At 43.6% G+C, this 17500-nt stretch overlaps 1 protein-coding gene across 1 annotated transcript in view; it reads right to left on the bottom strand.

The window, feature by feature from the left end:
• The window catches only part of LOC119595613 (calcium/calmodulin-dependent 3',5'-cyclic nucleotide phosphodiesterase 1-like), a 201872-nt gene that overhangs the window by 6948 nt on the left and 177424 nt on the right, over nt 1-17500 (bottom strand). The window contains exons 7-12 of the mRNA XM_037944723.1: nt 10115-10258; nt 8480-8588; nt 6827-7012; nt 3772-3786; nt 2258-2613; nt 1-6 (exon numbers count right to left, since the gene is read on the bottom strand). The exon at nt 1-6 is cut by the window's left edge and continues 156 nt beyond it. Of these exons, the coding sequence (XP_037800651.1) occupies nt 1-6; nt 2258-2613; nt 3772-3786; nt 6827-7012; nt 8480-8588; nt 10115-10258 (816 nt within the window). The remainder of the gene's footprint in view (nt 7-2257; nt 2614-3771; nt 3787-6826; nt 7013-8479; nt 8589-10114; nt 10259-17500) is intronic.

The following is a 17500-nucleotide window of genomic DNA, read 5'->3' as shown; positions in this document are numbered from 1 at the left end:
AGCAATCTGCTTGGGGGAGAGATAGAACCGGCATAATGTAATGCTAGGACTCAGAGCAATATAATATCTATCTGTCTATCTATCTATCTATCATTCTGTCTGTCTATATGTGTGTGAGGGGGAGAGAGGATGAAAAGATAGTTAATGAAGGGGATGGAGATGGTACTGATAGTAATAATGAAAGTAGTAATAGATACATTAGTAGTAGTAGTAGTTTTAGAATAAGCAGAAGCAACAGCAACAGTATTAGTAGCTGCTGTTGCAGTGGTAGTAGTAATAAGAAGAATTAAAGCAGTAGAAGGAGAAATAGCAGCATAAGTAGCAGTAGCAGCATCAGCAGCAGACATCTGTAGTTGTTTTTTGTAACAACAGTAGTAATCATATGAATCATAACAGTAGAAGTAGAAGCAGAAGCAGCAGCAGTAGTATTAATAGTAGTAGTAGCAGAAGTGGTAGTGGGTGGTGGTAGTAGTAGAAGTAGTAGTAGTAGAAGTGGTGTGGTGGTGTGGTGGTTAGTAGTAGTAGTAGTAGTAGTAGTAGTAGTAGTAGTAGTAGTAGTAGTAGTTAATGTTGTTGTTGTTGTAGTGGCGGTGGTGGTGGTGGTGGTGGCGGCAGTTATTGCTGTTGTATTAGTAGGAGAAGTAGTAGTTGTAATATTAATACTGACAATAATAATATGAAGATGGTGTTGATGACGACGTAAAGTTAGCAGAAAAAACATGAAATATGGATGAAGATAATGACAATACACACATCGATTTTGCTCTTCTTTTCACTTATCTGTTCCAGTCTCCTCTTTTCTGGTTCCACACAAATTACACAGTGCAATAATCACCTACATTAGAACCATTTTCACTCTTACTTTTTTGGGGGGGATTATCATATTCGTAGTTAAGTCCGTGTATGGTCAAAGGCTATGGGAATTCACCCTATACAAAACGATCCACTGCCTCGTGCCATTTGTGAGATGAAAAAGGCTTCGGGAATCAACTCTGAGGAAAAATCCGGATCCGGAGTCCCGAAGGCAGTTTCGTTGTCGCTTGCAACCTCGTTCTGGCAACTCCTGCAACGTATTGGTCTTTGCCGTTTCCTTTGGATCCATCAGCTGCGTGGAGAGAGGGAGCCTGTTGTATGGACAACAGCTTACCCCTTCACATTCTTTCGGCCAGGCATTGGTTCTATTTATATAATGCCATACTCGACATTGACTGATGGTGGCCATCGATATTCATGAGGATTCTGAATGAATGTGAGAAATGTGGATACTGAAAGTCTTATTATAGTGAAGCTTTGCATAATACAGGAATGGACAGAAATGGTAATGAAATGCCTTTTCTAAATAACGAAAATTAAATGTCTATCGTGCGTGTGACTAGATATCGGATTAAATGACATAGCACTAATGCTAATCGTTCACCAACAATATAGCAATTCAAAAAATAAACCAATAAACCCAGTAAATGAAAAAAAAACACACACACGCAAATTTCATATCACCGTCGCCCAAAAAAAAAAAAAACACGCAAATTTCATATCACCGTCGCCCACTTAATCACCACCAAATGCATTAAGATCAACCACAAAAAGCATCCTACGACCTCATCACAACACGCTGCATTCCGGTCACGAAGAACGTCTGCCGCTGCATCATGCTGTCTTTCTGAGACTGACCGTAATCTTTTCCCAGTAACCGGATCTCCCACCTGCCTATGACGTCATTAGCCATCACATCCGGGTCTTTGGCGGTGTCGTTACGTCAGCAGATAACATGACCGTCCATGGAGGAACATATTTCTTCTTCCTTTCTTTCTTTCTTTTTCATTTTTTTTCTTATTCTTTGTCTATGTCTATTTCGAAATAAGCGTGATTGGTGTGGGTCTGAAATCTGCTGCTGCTGCTGATGATGATGACGGAAAAATTAATTTGATTAATGTGGTACACGGGCAGAATATGATATGGCATTACATAAAAGTCTTACACGACTTAAAATGCCGCGTTTCCTCTGGTCAGTAAAAAAAAAAAAAAATTAACGAGGGCAAGGCGGGAACATCAAGAAAACAGTTAAAATACAAAATTTTCTTTCTATCAACCTACCACTTTCGCGCGCGCCAAACGGCACAAGACCTGGAGACCTGAGACACCATTAAAAAAAGAAAAAAAAAAAAAAAAAAAAAAAAAAAAAAAAAAAATCGAACGCGATCATCCAGGACCTACGCCAACGCCAGACAGAACCCGGCGCCACCATTCTTATCCTTACCTGAAGGCGGCGCAGATGTGGTGATTTTCGAGGACCGCGCGGTCGTTGTACAAGATGGCGGTCTCGGAGCCGGACATAACGTGGAAGTTGTTGGTGGTTCCCGTGTGCTCGTAGTCGTGGATGAGGGCGGCCATGAGCGTCGCCAGGATCTCCACGTCGTTCAGCCAGTTCTTGAAGGGGAAGAGGGGCATGATTGGCAAAATAAATAGAAAGAGTAAACTAACTACGAAAGATGGGTAGAGCAGAGGCGATATTGGGAGAAACAGCGAAGGAAGAAAGCCAAAGAACAACCGTGAGGTGTCGCCCGAGTCTCGACGATTCCACCAAAGGAGGAACAGGCGCAGGGACAAAAGCGTCTATAATAATAATAATAATTAATAATAATAATAATAATAATAATAATAATAATAATAATAGTAATAATAATAAAGGGATCTTTCGATTGGCCACAGAACGATTCCAAAATTTCACAAAATTAGAGAGAAGGTTCCACTGACACCGTTTTGCCAATTGAGGAAGACGGAGGGGGGGGGGGGGTGGGGAAGGAATAACAATAACAATCAAAACAAAGTCCGAGGCACAGGCGAGTGGATAACCCGGGCAGCAGCAAGACGAGGAAACGAGCGTGGCCACGAGAGTCGTCAAGATCTCGACGTCATTCAGAAGTTCATTTTTTTTTTTTTTTTTTTTTTTTTGGGGGGGGGGGGAGGGGAGAAGAGACACGAGTATTGAAAATGGAAGAAGCGAAAGGATAACCAAAAACAACAACAACATAGAGAATGTGGGGGAATGCCGAAAAATAAGCTCAATTAATAAAAAGCTACCGGTAAAAAAAGAAATTGATGAAAAAAGGTAGGAAAAACACCTAAAGTTATTGATAAATATAACAACAACAATATCAAAGCTAAGAGGAAAATTACACACATTATTTATTCAAACAACAACGATAACATACAACAAATATAAAAGGTGATCGAGAGTTCTAGGTTTCCTTTTCAAGGCCTGATAGACATCCTAGAGGACTTAGTTTCCAGTCGATGTCGCTGCTTTGATATCCAAAGCCGAGACTTGAACTTAATGACTTTTCAGTGAGCCGCGGGAGGCGTTTCTCGCTAGGTGTTTGTGTGTGGCAGGCAACTCATTTACAACCTGTACATACGTGCCTACATACATAAATATAACATGCATACATCCAAATATCCATATATGAAAAGAAAAGACAAACAAAACAAACACTCGCGCGCGCGCGCGCGCGTGCACACACAACACACACACGCGCACACATACGCACGCACACACACACACACACACACACACACACACACACACACACACACACACACACTCACTCACACACACATTTAACCCAAACTAAGGTTCAGCACTAAATAGAAGAAAAAAATAAGCTCACGCCTAATCCTTCTGACGTATATGGTAATCGTAGCAAACAGATTTATGTTTACACAGTTATTTGTATTTTTTTCATCTTTGAGTACGAGCAAACCCCCTCTTACTTTAGACCGCAAAAACTGAAAATAAACAAGGAAATAAAAAACTTTAAAGTGTTATATCCTATAATGTATTTTTACTTAAAGAAAACGCTTTTGAATCTTCGCCAAAATGCTGCGGTTGAGAGAGAGAGAGAGAGAGAGAGAGAGAGAGAGAGAGAGAGGCAGGAGAGAGAGAGAGAGAGAGAGAGAGGCAGGAGAGAGAGAGAGAGAGAGGAGGCAGAGAGAGAGAGAGAGAGGAGCAGAGATGAGAGAGAGAGGCAGAGAAGAGAAGGAGGCAGAGAGAGAGAGAGCAGAGAGAGAGGAGGAGGAGAGAGAGAAGAGAGGAGGCAGAGAGAGAGAGAGAGAGAAGGAGAGAGAGAAGAGGGAGAGAGGGAGGATGAGAGAGGGAGAGGAGGGAGAGTAGAGAGAGGGAGAGAGAGAGAGAGAGGAGAGAGAGAGAGAGAGAGGGAGAGGAGAGAGAGAGAGAGAGAGAGAGAGAGGAGAGAGAGAGAGAGAAGAGAGAGAGAGGAGAGAGAGGAGAGAGAGGAGAGAGAGATAGAGGAGAGTGGAGAGATGAGAGGGGAAGAGAGAGAGAGAGATGGCGGAGGGAGATAGAGGATAAGAAAGGAGAAAAGAAAGAAGGAGAGAGAGGAGAGATGGAAAAGAGAGAGAGCAAGAGAGACCAGAGGAGAGGAGAGACGATGAGATGGAGAGGAAAAAGATTGAAGGAAGAAAGGGAAAGATAGAGTATATAATAAATAGACCAAAAAGAAAACAAGCACCACGACCAACACGACCAGCCAAGTAACTAAACGCATACATTCCCCCCCCCCCCCCGGACGACCAAGCGTAAAAAGGACCGTTAGCTCACGGGTCTTGCTAACAGCAAACCTCAAAGACTGATTCCAACCAAAGGACATAGGATTAATGGCAGTTATTATTTTATTGCCCTGTGATCCAGGGAACGGGGGTTAATATCGCCGCAAATCGATACTAAGGACATCCGTTTGTTTGAGGTAGAGCCGGGGCAAAGGCAGGCGATTGATCTTGGTTAGCTAAAACAGGGCTTTGGTAAGTTGCTTTACAATATACTATATACATAATACACACACACACACACACCACACACACACAACACACACCACAAACACCACCACACCACACCACACAAAAAACAGACACACAACACAACTAAACACGATGACACTCACCAACACCGGTCTGGGGAGCTTAAGGGTGGAGGTTGCATGCGTGGGCGAAGGGATTTGGGGAAGGGAGATGACGGGAGTAAGGAGGGGTAGGAAGGAAGGGTGGGGGGGGGGGAGAGGAGGAGGGGGGAAAGACGGTGGAGGCAGAGAGGAGTGAGGAGAAGGGGAAGGGAGGGACGGGGAGGGGGGGGGAGGGAGGAGGGAGGAGGGGGGGGAGGGAGGGGGTGGAGAGGAGGGAAAAGAGAGAGGGGAGGAGAGAGGAGAGGACGGAGAGAGAGAGAGAGAGGGAGAGGAGAGGGGGAGGAGAAATGAGGGGCAGGAGGGAGGGAGGGGGGGGAGGAGAGAGAGGAGGAGAAAGAAGAAGAGAGAGAGGGGAGAGAGAGAGGGAGAGAAAAAAGAGAGGAGAGGAGAGAAAAGAGGAGGGAGGAGTAGAATAATAGAGAAATAGAAGTGAGAGAGAAAAAGGGGAAATGGGAATGAGTGAGAAGAGAAAATAGAGTGGAGTGAAAAGAGGAGAGAGAGAGAGGGGGAGGAGAGAGAGGAGAGAGAGAGAGAGAGAGAGAGAGAGAGAGAGAAAGATAATGAAAGAGAGAAAGATAACGAGAGAAAGAGAACGAGACAGACAGACAGACAAACAGATAGATACGCCAGAAAAAAAAAGCAAAACAAATCGGGGGGTGGGGAGAAAAGAGGGGGGAGGGGGGGGCAGGCAGATCACGTGGATATCCCGGACGAATTACTTGGAAAGTCAAAGGTCGCAGCATTAAAGAGACGGGACAGATGATCCATGGAGGGGAGGGGGAGGGGAGTTATGGGAGGAGGGGAGAGAGAGAGAATGATTGATTGATTGAGGAAGGGAGGGAGGGTGGGAGGGAAGGAGGGAAAGAGGAAGGGAAGGAGGGAAGGAGGGAAAGGGAGGTAGGGAGAGAGGAAGGGGAAGGGAGAGGAAGGAAGGGAGAAAGGCAGGAAAGGAGGAAGGGAGGGAGGAAGGGAGGGAAGGAAGAAGGACGGGAGGAAGGGAGGGAGAATGAAAGCCTAAGGGGGACAAGAAAGGAGAGACTTGAGGGGAAAAGAGAGTGGGGAGTTGCCAACTAGGGGAGGGGAAAGAACTGCCAAAGACCAAGTGAAAAGGAAGATAAAAAGCTTGAACAAAAACGGCGAGAAAGGAAGTAAATGAAATTCATGAAGAGAAAAAAGGATATAATGATAATAAAAATAGCGATATTAATAATAATTAAACTGTAACATAAATAATAATAATAATAATAATAATAATAATAATAATAATAATAATAATGATGGTAATAACGAAAATCATTAAAAAAAAAAAAATAATAATAATAACAATGATGATGATAACGATAACCATATTAATAAAAATCATAAAAATAATACTGTTAATGATGATAACAGTAATAATAATAATAATAATAATAATAATAATAATAATAATAATGATAACAACAACAACAAAAAAAACAAAAAACAACAATAATAATAATAGCAACAACAATGATAATGATGATAATAATAACAACAACAGCAACAATAATAACAATAAAGATATTAATCAAAATTAAATTAATAATAAAAACAATGACATCAGTAGTAGTAGTAGTAGTAGTAGTAGTAGTAGTAGTAGTAGTAGTAGTAGTAGTAGTATTAGTAGTAGTCTAAGTAAAAAAAAAAAAAAAAAAAAAATTATTCATGCATTATCTATAAGAAAGAAAATGAGTCTTGCGAAAATCATGGTCTGTTGTTTCTTTTTTTTAACCTTTTGCTACGCACTTACAAAATACTTACTCATAGTCTTATATTTCAAAAGGCGTGCATCTATTATAACAACACGAAGATTAGCAATACCATCAATGAACAACAACAACACACAATAACACACACAACAAAAAAATAAAAAATAGAATAAAGAAAAGAAAAACCACCTTGAACTTATGAAGGAGACCGTATCTGTTGAGAAGCTCATACGCCAGGCAGCGCAGCGGTGTGTTGTTGCTCGCCTCCTGCAGCTTCCACACGTTAAAGGTCCAGTCGTCCACACTCTGGAATTGGGTCTATATGTCACTACTGTTCACTCGGGAAGCAAAGAGAGATGGCATGTCTTTTTTTTTGTTGATTTTTTTGGCCTTTTCACTGACTTATTACTTAATTCTCTCTCTCACTCTCACTGAACACATGAATAAACATTCAAAATTCAATATATCTGTTGTGTCTCAGCCTAAGCATGAAGTCAGGGCGGATAAACTTTTTATCCTCAATCACGTGTAAGTGACGAGGCAAACAATGCAAGAAAAAGAGATCAAGAAAACTAAAAATAGTCTTCTTGTATGCCTTCTCTCCTGTTTTACATTTTACAAATAAAATGGCTTTGGCGAACTGCGACATCCAAAGGACTAAGTCAAACATTTGAAAGCCTATATTAGAATCAATCATAACAACACCAACCCATAAAATAACTTAAAAACGTCACAAAAGAGTGAGAGAGAGAGGGAGGAGAGAGAGAGAGAGAGAGAGAGAGAGAGGAGGAGAGAGAAAAGAGGAGAGAGAGAGAGAGGGAGAGAGAGAGAGGGGGAGAGAGAGGGGGAGAGAAGAGGAAAGGGGGAGAGAGAGAGAGAGAGAGAGGGGAGAGAGGAGAGGGGAGAGAGAGGAGAGAGAGGAAAGAGAGAGAGAGGAAGAGAGAGAGAGAGGGAGAGAGAGAGAGAGAGAGGGGAAAAGAGAAGAAGAGGAGAGGGGAGAGAGAGAGAGAGGAGAGAGAGAGGAGGGAGAGAGAGGAGAGAGGAGGGGAGAGAGAGAGAGGAGAGAGAGAGGGGAGAAGAGAGAGAGGAGGGGAGAGAGAGAGGAGAGAGAAGAGGAGAAAAGAGAGAGGGCAGAGAGAGAGGAGAAAAGAGAGAGGAGAGAGAGGAGGAGAGAGAGACAGAAAGAGAGAGAGGAGAGGAGAGAGAGAGAGGAGAGAGACAGGGGAGAGAAGAGAGAGAGAGGGGAAAAGAGAGACGGAGAAAAGAGGAGAGAGAGAGGGGAGAGAGAGAGAGAGGAGAGGGAGAGAGGAGGAAGAGAGAAGGGGAGAGAGAGGACGAGAGAGAGAGAGAGAGGAGAGAGACGGAGAGAGAGAGGGAGGAGGGAGGGAGAGGGGAGAGAGAGACGCGAGGAGAGAGAGAGAGAGAGAGAGAGAGGAGAGAGAGATGAGAGAGAGAGGAGGAAGAGAGGAGGAGAGAGAGAGAAGAGGAAAAAGAGAGAGGAGAGAGGAGGGGGAGAGAGAGAGAGAAGAGAGAGAGAGAGAGAGAGAGAGGGGAGAGAGGAGGGAAGAGAGAGAGAGAGAGGGGGAGAGAGAGAGAGAAGAGAGGGAGAGAGAGGGGAAAAGAGAGACGGAAGAGAGAGAGAGAGAGAGAGAGAGAGAGAGAGAGAGAGAGAGAGAGAGAGAGAGAGAGAGAGAGAGAGAGAGAGGATGACGAGAGAGGGACGAGAGAGGAGAGAGAGAGAGAGAGAGAGAGAGAGACTGAGGAATCCTTTACCTTGAGGATCTCGGTGACTTCAGGAGGCAGCTGAAGGAAAGTGGCCGAGGAGAGCCGCCTGTAGATCCTTTCCACGAAGATGCCGGCCCGGATGGCATTGGCTACTGACCTGTAGGAGGGCGAAGGAGGAGGAAGGGTTGGGGAGGGGGAGGGAGGAGCAGCAGGAAGGTAGGGAGTAATGGAAGAGGAAGGGGGGAGGAGGAGGAGGAGGAGGAGGAGGAGGAGGAGGAGGTGGTGGAGGAGGTAAAAGCGCATAGGTCGTGGCAGAAGAGAAAGCATATAGACAAGAAAAGAAAAGGATGTGGAGACGAAGAAAAACGACGAGGAGAAAAAAAACGGCAGGGAAGGGAAGGAGGGACAGAGGAGGGAGAGGAGAGGAAAATAAAGAGCAAAGTAAATCACAATCGAGCTTTTATTAGGCCCACGTACGTCTAGTCTTTCATAAAGGCCTCCTGGATGCCTTCTCTTCTAAGTATTACCATTTAGGGGCGCGAACCCCTCCCGGCCTGAAGCACTCCTTGGTTTATTGGAACCTTGGCTGAAGGCCGCTAAATGTGCTTAAAGTGGCTCTTGGTTATCTTCCCCTTACATGGGAAATCTAAATTAATATTTTTTTCCGAAATGGAAAATAAGAAAAACATAAGGATTCCAACAATGATGTGAATTGCTTCAAACCGTATTCAAGTAAATTGTTTTATGCTTAAGGTCTCATCTGTTTGATTGAAAAGCCAAACAATATAGCATTTTTTTTCCTATCCATATTTAATCTAAGTTCATTAGAGTAAAGAGTAAACAGAAAAAAAATATATGGAAACAACAGATAAGATGTTATTTGCTTCTGACCTTTGCGTACCTATGGTAACATGAGAGCATAATAAACAAGGTAGGATCTATTCTTGTCCTTACTCCACCTAAATACAAACAAGTAAACATTTAACATTTAAACATTTGCTCATTGTTCGCACGAGTAAACAATAAGCAAGACAGCACTTATTTCTATCTTTATGTTATTTAAGTTCACAAGATTAAACAATAAAGAAAAAAATACATGGACTTCAACCCCCATTCAATTAAACTTCGTGTGAGCAAACAGTGAATACTAAAGATCTTAATTCTGCCCCTTTTTCACCCAAGTCCAAATGAGTAAACAATTACCAATATAATCACTTATGCCTGCTCTTTTATTCCCGTTAAGCTGATAAGACTAAAACATCAGCCCAAGGAAGAAAACTGACTCCTGAAAACCCCACCACTGATGTCTCTATAAACCTCTGGAATGAAATTTTGAGGCAACCCTTCGAGCGCCACCGATGGTGCTAATGATGACGGTGCCCTTCTCTCAGAGACATGTCCTGAAGACCTAACAAGATTCCTTTTAAGATTCTAAAGTAGATACCTGAGGTACTTCACTTGAGTTCATCTTACCAAGTTCCGCCGAGTCCCCTCTGGGAAGAGGCGGCCTCAAAAGAAAAAAAAAGAAAGAAAAAAAATGCAGAAGGCTTTCCTGCAAGACCCTTGATAACCTCCCAGCCAACCCTTTCCGGAGGGACAATTTTCGGCTTAATAAATAAACACAAACACACAGAGGCAATTACCCCGACGGGACATTTTTTCCCCCTTCGTCCGAATCCTTACCTGAACCTCGGCTTCTCGTCCGTCTTCCTGCGCGAGGTGGAGAGCTGTCGGGTGAAGGTGGAGGCCAACCACTCGCGCACCTCCTGAGGCACAGCGTCCGGCTCCACCTCGGAGAGCTCATCCTCCTCGTCGCCGACCTGCCTCCTGTACGGCGAAGGGGACAACGGGAGACGGTTAGTGCTGGGCGGAGGGGCATCGCTCGGGGCCGAGGGCAGGGCGGGGAGGGGGGGGGGAGAAGGGATGTAAGATGTGGGGGAGGGAGGATGAAGGGAGGAGGGGAGGGGAAGGGGGAAGATGGACGGGCCGTCACCGCATCTTTGGGTTATGTTTTTCCTTTGTCTTTTTTGTTTTTGTGTGGCATTAGTCCTTAATTAAGGTTCCAGATTTCATCTTAACCACATATATATACATACACAGGAGTTTTATGTCAACACTTAATGAATTTCCTGACACAACAAATTCACAATAAATAATTTGGTAGGACTAACGCAGCGAACAATAAAGACAACTATAACCCAGAGAGGACAAAGCAGCATTGATGTCACTATCAGCAACCCCCGAGGGCACTGTGGGCAAAATGACATCACTTTAGCTAAATGGGCGAAAACTGTCAGAAGAGATGTCAATCCCGACTGACTTCTTTTCGTTTTTTTTCTTCTGGTTTCATTATTATTATATTTCATATTCAGGAAGTATTCATTTCCCTTCTATTTCCTTTTTAGTAATGTACTTACGGCTCATCTTGTCTTTTGTACGTTTAAGTAATCCATTGTAGTCAATAAACCATTTTATTATATTCCTGGTTTTTTTATTTAAGATAATTTAAAGCAATTAATCTTACATTCTGAATCATTTTGGAATCACACATTTAATTCAACAAATAAACGATATTAAGAGGCAAAAGGGCATGTTTGTTAGTATCAAGCAAACTCCAAAACCGGGTAGTTTAATATAATATTAGAGGTCAAGTTTTTTTTCTGTAGTAAATCCGTGTTAGTAAAGCTCTTTATTAAAGCTCCTCAATAAAGCTTGGGAGTGTGAGGTCAGCCATGCAAGCAAGAGGAAGCAGCGGCAGCAACAGCATCGCTTACATCATGCAAAACCGGGCCACTGCGACGTGTGTAGTGGTGTTTCACCGCTTGCACATGCACACGCACGCACGCACACGCACACGCATACGCACGCACGCACGCCACGCGCACACACACACACACACACACACACACACACACACACACACCCAAACACCCCCCACACACACACACACACCCCCACCCCAAACCGCCGCACGCACTAGCCGCAGCATACCCCAAAAACAACCCAAAATGACTCTGTTTAATTCCTAAATCTTCGAAGTTATCTGTTTAAAACAACCCATCTGACACACACACACACACACACACACAACAAAACACACACACACACACACACACACAACCCCCACACAACCAAAAACACCCCAAAAACACACACACACACACGCAGCACGACGCACGCACGCATCACAAAAAAAAACCCAATGACTCTGTTTAATTCCCAAAAAATCTTCGAAGTTACTGTTTAAAAACCCCCCACTCAAACCTCTGGTAAAAGTCCTCAATTCAAGCTCAAAGCTCATGAACATTTAATTGCCTTCTTCATCGTTCGAACAATCAAGTCATGGTTGAATAGCGAATTCCTTCCTTCCGACAGCGCACTCATTTCGAGGAAATAGCGGAGATATTCAGAACTAGCGATAGTTCGGGAAGTAACAGTTACCGTAGTTATATCTATTTATTATCGAGTTTTACACCCATAGTATTCCTCCCACAACTTCAATAAAAAAGCGATCAAAAATACCACTTTCCGCCGGGTTTTCCTAACCATCCCTTTTCCCTCGACGCGAAATCTTCCAAGGAACTCCAGGTGTCCGCCAATTCACCCGGCACATTTCATCACAGTTCGCGTCGAGATGTCGAGGGCCTAATTTCATTTATTGGCCTGCAGGAGAGCAACGTCAGGACCGCATAAGCGAGGATGAACCCAATCTCCTCTTCCTCCTCCTCCTCTTCCCCTTCCTTCACCTCCTCCTCCTCCTCCTCCTCATGTCATCAGCCTAAAAGCCTAAGGCTGAGTTTTTTTTTTTTTTTTCTTATGTCACATGCCCTTTTCCCTCGCATGGGGGACGTATTCATCATCTTAAGCCGCGTGTAATAAGTACGCAGCCGCTCCCAATCACAAAGCCCAGCAGTAGTAAAGACTTTGCCCCTTTAGAAAACCTTCCCTTTAGGAATACTAACTCTTTTATGAACGGGACATGTACCAGTGCTACCTGCGTCGCCTCCCCCCAACCCCTACCCCAACACCCCTTCCCCCAAAATACCCCCCAACCCCCCCACTACCCCTCTCACCCTCTCCCTCAGCTATGACGGAGGGCGGTAATTATTTTCCTTCTGTGGACTCGACAAAAGCGGGGGAAGTGATAGAGAGAGCGAGAGAGCGAGAGAAAAAGGCGAGAGGAGAGAGAGAGAGAGAGAGAGAAGGGGGAGAGAGAGGAGGGGAGAGAGGAGAGAGAGAGGGAAAGAGGGGGGGGGGGAGAGAGAGAGAGAGAGAGAGGGGAGGGAGAGAGAAAGACGGGGAGAGAGGAGGGGGGAGGAAAAAAGAGGGGAAGAAAGAGAGAGAGAGAGAAAAGGAGAGAGAGAGGGGGAGAGAGGGAGAAGAGAGAGAGAGGAGAGGGGAGGGAGAGAGGGGAGAGAGGAGAAGAGAGAGGAGAGGAGAGAAGAGGGGAGAGAGAGAGAGAGGAAGAGGGGAGAGAGGGGAGAGAGGGAAGAGGAGAGGGAGGGGAGAGAGAGAGAGGGGGAGAGAAAAGGGGAGTGAAGGGAAGGAAGAGGAATAACACAGCAAGGAATAGAAGGAAATGAAAAAAGAAGATGAAGAAGGCTTTGACAAAAATAAACAAAAAGAGTCAAAAGGAAGAATAAAAACAAAGCGGGGAAAAAGGTAGAGAAAAGGAAAAAAAGAGAAAGGGAGAGGAGGAGAGGAGAGAGGAAAAGAGGAGAGAGAGGAGAAGGGAGGGGGAGAGAGAGAGAAGGAGAGAGGAGAGAGCAGAGAGAGGGGAGCGAGGGAGAGAGAGAGAGAGAGAGAGAGAGAGAGAGAGAGAGAGAGAAGAATAAAAATTCGGAAGAGAATCCCCTTTTATCACAACATGAATATGATGACAATGACCAAAGTAATGATGAAAGAAGTCGTCTTTTGCACATAAAATATCAACACCAAAGTATTCTTCTTTTTTTTTCTATACAGATTTTTATCACAATAACCATCACTAATTGCGTTTTTTCAATGGTACTGATGAAAAGTCTCTGAAATTATCAAACGCACGAACAGCCGGAACTGATGCTAATTACGAGTTACTGTTCACAACCAGTAAACGACTCTATTCGCTGCCCAATGATTTAGGGGTCGTCCACGTGCAGCCAGCCATATTTATGGAAAAACACGAATAAAAGCTTTGGCAATAGGGTTCAATGATCTCTTTATTGATGGCGCACTTAACCAGAATTGGGAGCGATATATGGGAGACTGACTGTCAAATAAACCAGGTCGAAATATAATGTACACGATATTTTGTCTGGTGGCAAATACGACAGATATTCGTGGCGTGATTTTTCGTGAGAGAATCAAAAAGCGCGTCGTTTTCGTGTCATGTCACGTTTTCATAGCGCGGTAGTTATGGATAGACACGATAACATATATTTCTTGGTCTTAAGCTTACCGAGAATGTCATCTTGTCGGGTGCAAGACAAGGACATACCGGTTCCCATCTCACGTACACGGACAGAAACACACACTTGCAACGTACACACAACTGCAAACGAAAGCGCGTACACTAGTGATGAGCGATACTCATTTTTTGTAATCGATCACGTCGATTAGTGATCGATTACTTTTGCGATTAAATTCACCTGGGAATAGATTATGTAGCGGTATATTTGTAGAGTATTTATGGTCTTAGTGTACATCTCACTCTCTCTCTCTCTCTCTCTCTCTCTCTCTCTCTCTCTCTCTCTCTCTCTCTCTCTCTCTCTCTCTCTCTCTCTCTCTCTCTCTCTCTCTCTCTCCCTCTCTCTCTCTCTCTCTCTTCTCTCTCTCTCTCTCTCTCTCTTCCCCCCTGTTGAAACAGTTACCGTTGCCCTTTCCCCCCTCCCACCTTCGCCACCACTACCCAAACACCCGGGCGATAACTGCCGTGAAGGAGCAAGGCGAATAAATATGCGGCTGAAAAAAAAAAAAATCATTACTTCATAACCAAGCATTCGTATAAAATTATCTTGCACTAGCTTATAGGGTCAACCGAAGTCTCAAGTTGAGTTGGGTTAGACTGAAATATATTGAGACGGTCCTAAGTTCAATCCTTCTTCTCTCTTCTTTTATAGGGTTTTAGACTGTATCAGTCTATACTTCCTGCTAAATTCAATCCTGACTCTAGGAGTAATCGCTTGTTAATCGATTACTGGAAATTAAAATCGATTACGCCACCAACAGCATACACGCGCAACTGAAAGCGCTTTGCAGTTTGAAAATGATATACAAGACGCACACCACCAGTGTCCATGCAATCCTCTTCGAAATTTCAATCCAAAACAAGCAAATTCGCAAGCCAGCGCTCATACACAGCAACAAAAACCAAAACCAAAGACTAACTTAAAGCGTGTTCTAATTCACGCAAATCATACTTCTCCTTAGAACCTTCTGGATTATCATCAGCTGTAGGCTTTGCCTTCTCCATCATGGCGTGTGGGCGTTGGTTCCACGCCTTTCAATACACACAATTCTTTCAGTGTTCTTCAGTTTTTTCTTAACAAAAAACGATTTACGGCGACGATAATTACACTGCGATATTCTCCCCCGCTATATAATCGCAGAGAAGCCGAGCACAGATAGCCGAGGCAGACTCCGATTGATTACTATTACACAGATCAGCTGGTGATTTAAAAGTTTATAAGCAGATTCGATGCACATAACGAGCACTGGCGGTTGGCAGCTAACAAGGCCATTGGGCCAAGCACTTTTACAAACGTTTCGAACAGTGGCAGAACTGGTTCAAAAGATAAATGAGAGAGAATTAATTCATGATGGTCACTTTTGGAGGCTGCAGCATTTTCCTTGTAAAGTTAAATGATACATGAAATCGATAGCAGCTGGAGCTTATGAAATACTGAATTCTATTGCAAAATGAAATAAAATGCTTCTTTCTAATCACACTAGTCAGAACATAGATCAACTTTGCCATCTGTGTACCCATTAATTGCCATAATAATCATCAATATTATCATAACTTTTCCAGTCAAGGATCACGGTAATCATTTCTGAGGTTTATGCCTACGACACATGAACGAGCCTAATTAGAGACAAAATTTATGGTGAATATTCAGACCTACAATCGACAACTTTGCTTTCGATAGGCAGACGCGCATTCACGGACTTGACAGAACGTACACAAACACAGACAGACACAAACACATAGAAAAGCATGCAGACACAAACGCACGTACAGACACAAAAACACCATACCCACTAACGCGCTTACAAAGGCAGACAGACGAGCATGCAAGAACAAACGTACACAAACACAGACTTGGTCGACAGGCAGACAGACGAACAGTATACAGTGACGCACCCACACAGGCAGACTTCACAGACAGGGACTCACAAACACAATGAAGCGCGGATAAACACTGACAGAGGAGCAAGCACAGACGCAGACAGACGAGCATACACAGATATAAGAGGACACACATAACGCAAACCACAGAATCAAGTCCTGCCCAATACTTCCAAAAAGACCAAAATATGTCAGACACCCATGTATCCCTAACACTATGTATCACCGTGGTATCTGTTACTTCAGGATCGCCTCCTGCTTTTGGGCAATGCCGGACACAAGATGGACTGCGTTCTTAAAGAAATGACCGCAAAAAGAATGGAAGAAAGGTGTTACTTCTCAGAAAAAAAGACGCCTCAGAATGGGAGTCGTGATGCGCAATTCTCCGGGTTTGTCAAGTCGCTTTATTGATTTTCGTGAAAGAGAAATTGTAGTGAAGTAACGGCATAGCAAAGAGGGTTGGAAGTACAAGCGGAACATACCCCCTCAAGATTTATGACCTGTTTGCTTGATATGCATTGTTGAACAGTGAACTTATGATTAATAAAACAGAAGTAAACAATTCAGTCATGCGAAGCGAACGAGAGGAACTCCACAGACCCTCTTTGTCTTATCTTTTGTTTTCCAAGTGGCAGAGGAGGGTGGGGGTGGGGGTTGGGGGGGTTACCGAAGTCTCACTCCACTTTCCCCCTTCCTATTCACACACTGTTTCAGGATGACACGGTCGTCAAAACAACCGACCAGTGAGCTATACAGGTGTTTAAAGGTGGCTCGAATTTTTAAAAATTCCGGCTTTCTGGACAGATAAAAGTTTTAAATGGAAAATATTTGGATTCGCCAAATTAAAATTAGTACATTTCAAAAGAAAAGTACATGATTTCCTTGTCACTGGCAAAGGTCTTTCTGCTGGCCTTATAAACACGCCATTAAATGATAAGGGAACTAGTAATCTCATGAACGTACCAAGGCGCATTTGAACATCTCTGAGATCATACTGAAAATTATGAAAATTTAAAGGGCAGGCGGAACAGCTGTCACATTCAAAGTTAGCTGATTTTCTTCAAACCTATTGAATGGTTTGGTATCTGTATACCAGCACACACACACGCTCGCACACGCACGCGCACGCGCACGCACACACACACACACACACACACACACACACACACACACACACACACACACACACACACACACACACACACACACACACACACACACACACACACACACACACACACACGCATGTATATGCATGTATATACACACAATTGTGGTATATATATATATATATATATATATATATATATATATATATATATATATATATATATTTATATATTTATGTGTGTGTGTGTGTTTGTGCGCCTGTTTAATATCTAGGTCTATTTAGGATTCACATACGTAACTAACCGGTTTCAGTCTAATAGCTCAAGAGTCTTATAGTATTACTCTTAAAAGAAAATAGTAATGACGTTAAAATGCTTTTCATGTGCACTTCGAGAGGATTTCGTTCTCACGATAATTATCTTAGTGTTTCGGAATACTTAAAAAGTGACAGCTTTGTTCTTCTTCCTATGAAATCTAGACCTGATACACTCGGTAAGATCCCACCAGGGACTTTGGCACTTCCGGTAACTTGGCACCCTTGAAATAGAGGCCCTTGGCACTAACCCACCAACGACCATTCCTCGATCACTCTCCAAGAACGCAGTCTTCTGCAGCCGCTCCTCCCCCTCACA

The sequence above is a fragment of the Penaeus monodon genome, chromosome 36, assembly GCF_015228065.2.
Source record: "Penaeus monodon isolate SGIC_2016 chromosome 36, NSTDA_Pmon_1, whole genome shotgun sequence".
Lineage (NCBI taxonomy): Eukaryota > Metazoa > Arthropoda > Malacostraca > Decapoda > Penaeidae > Penaeus > Penaeus monodon.
The sequence above is the reverse complement of the archived record's forward strand: the minus strand, read 5'-3'. Positions and strand labels throughout refer to the sequence as shown.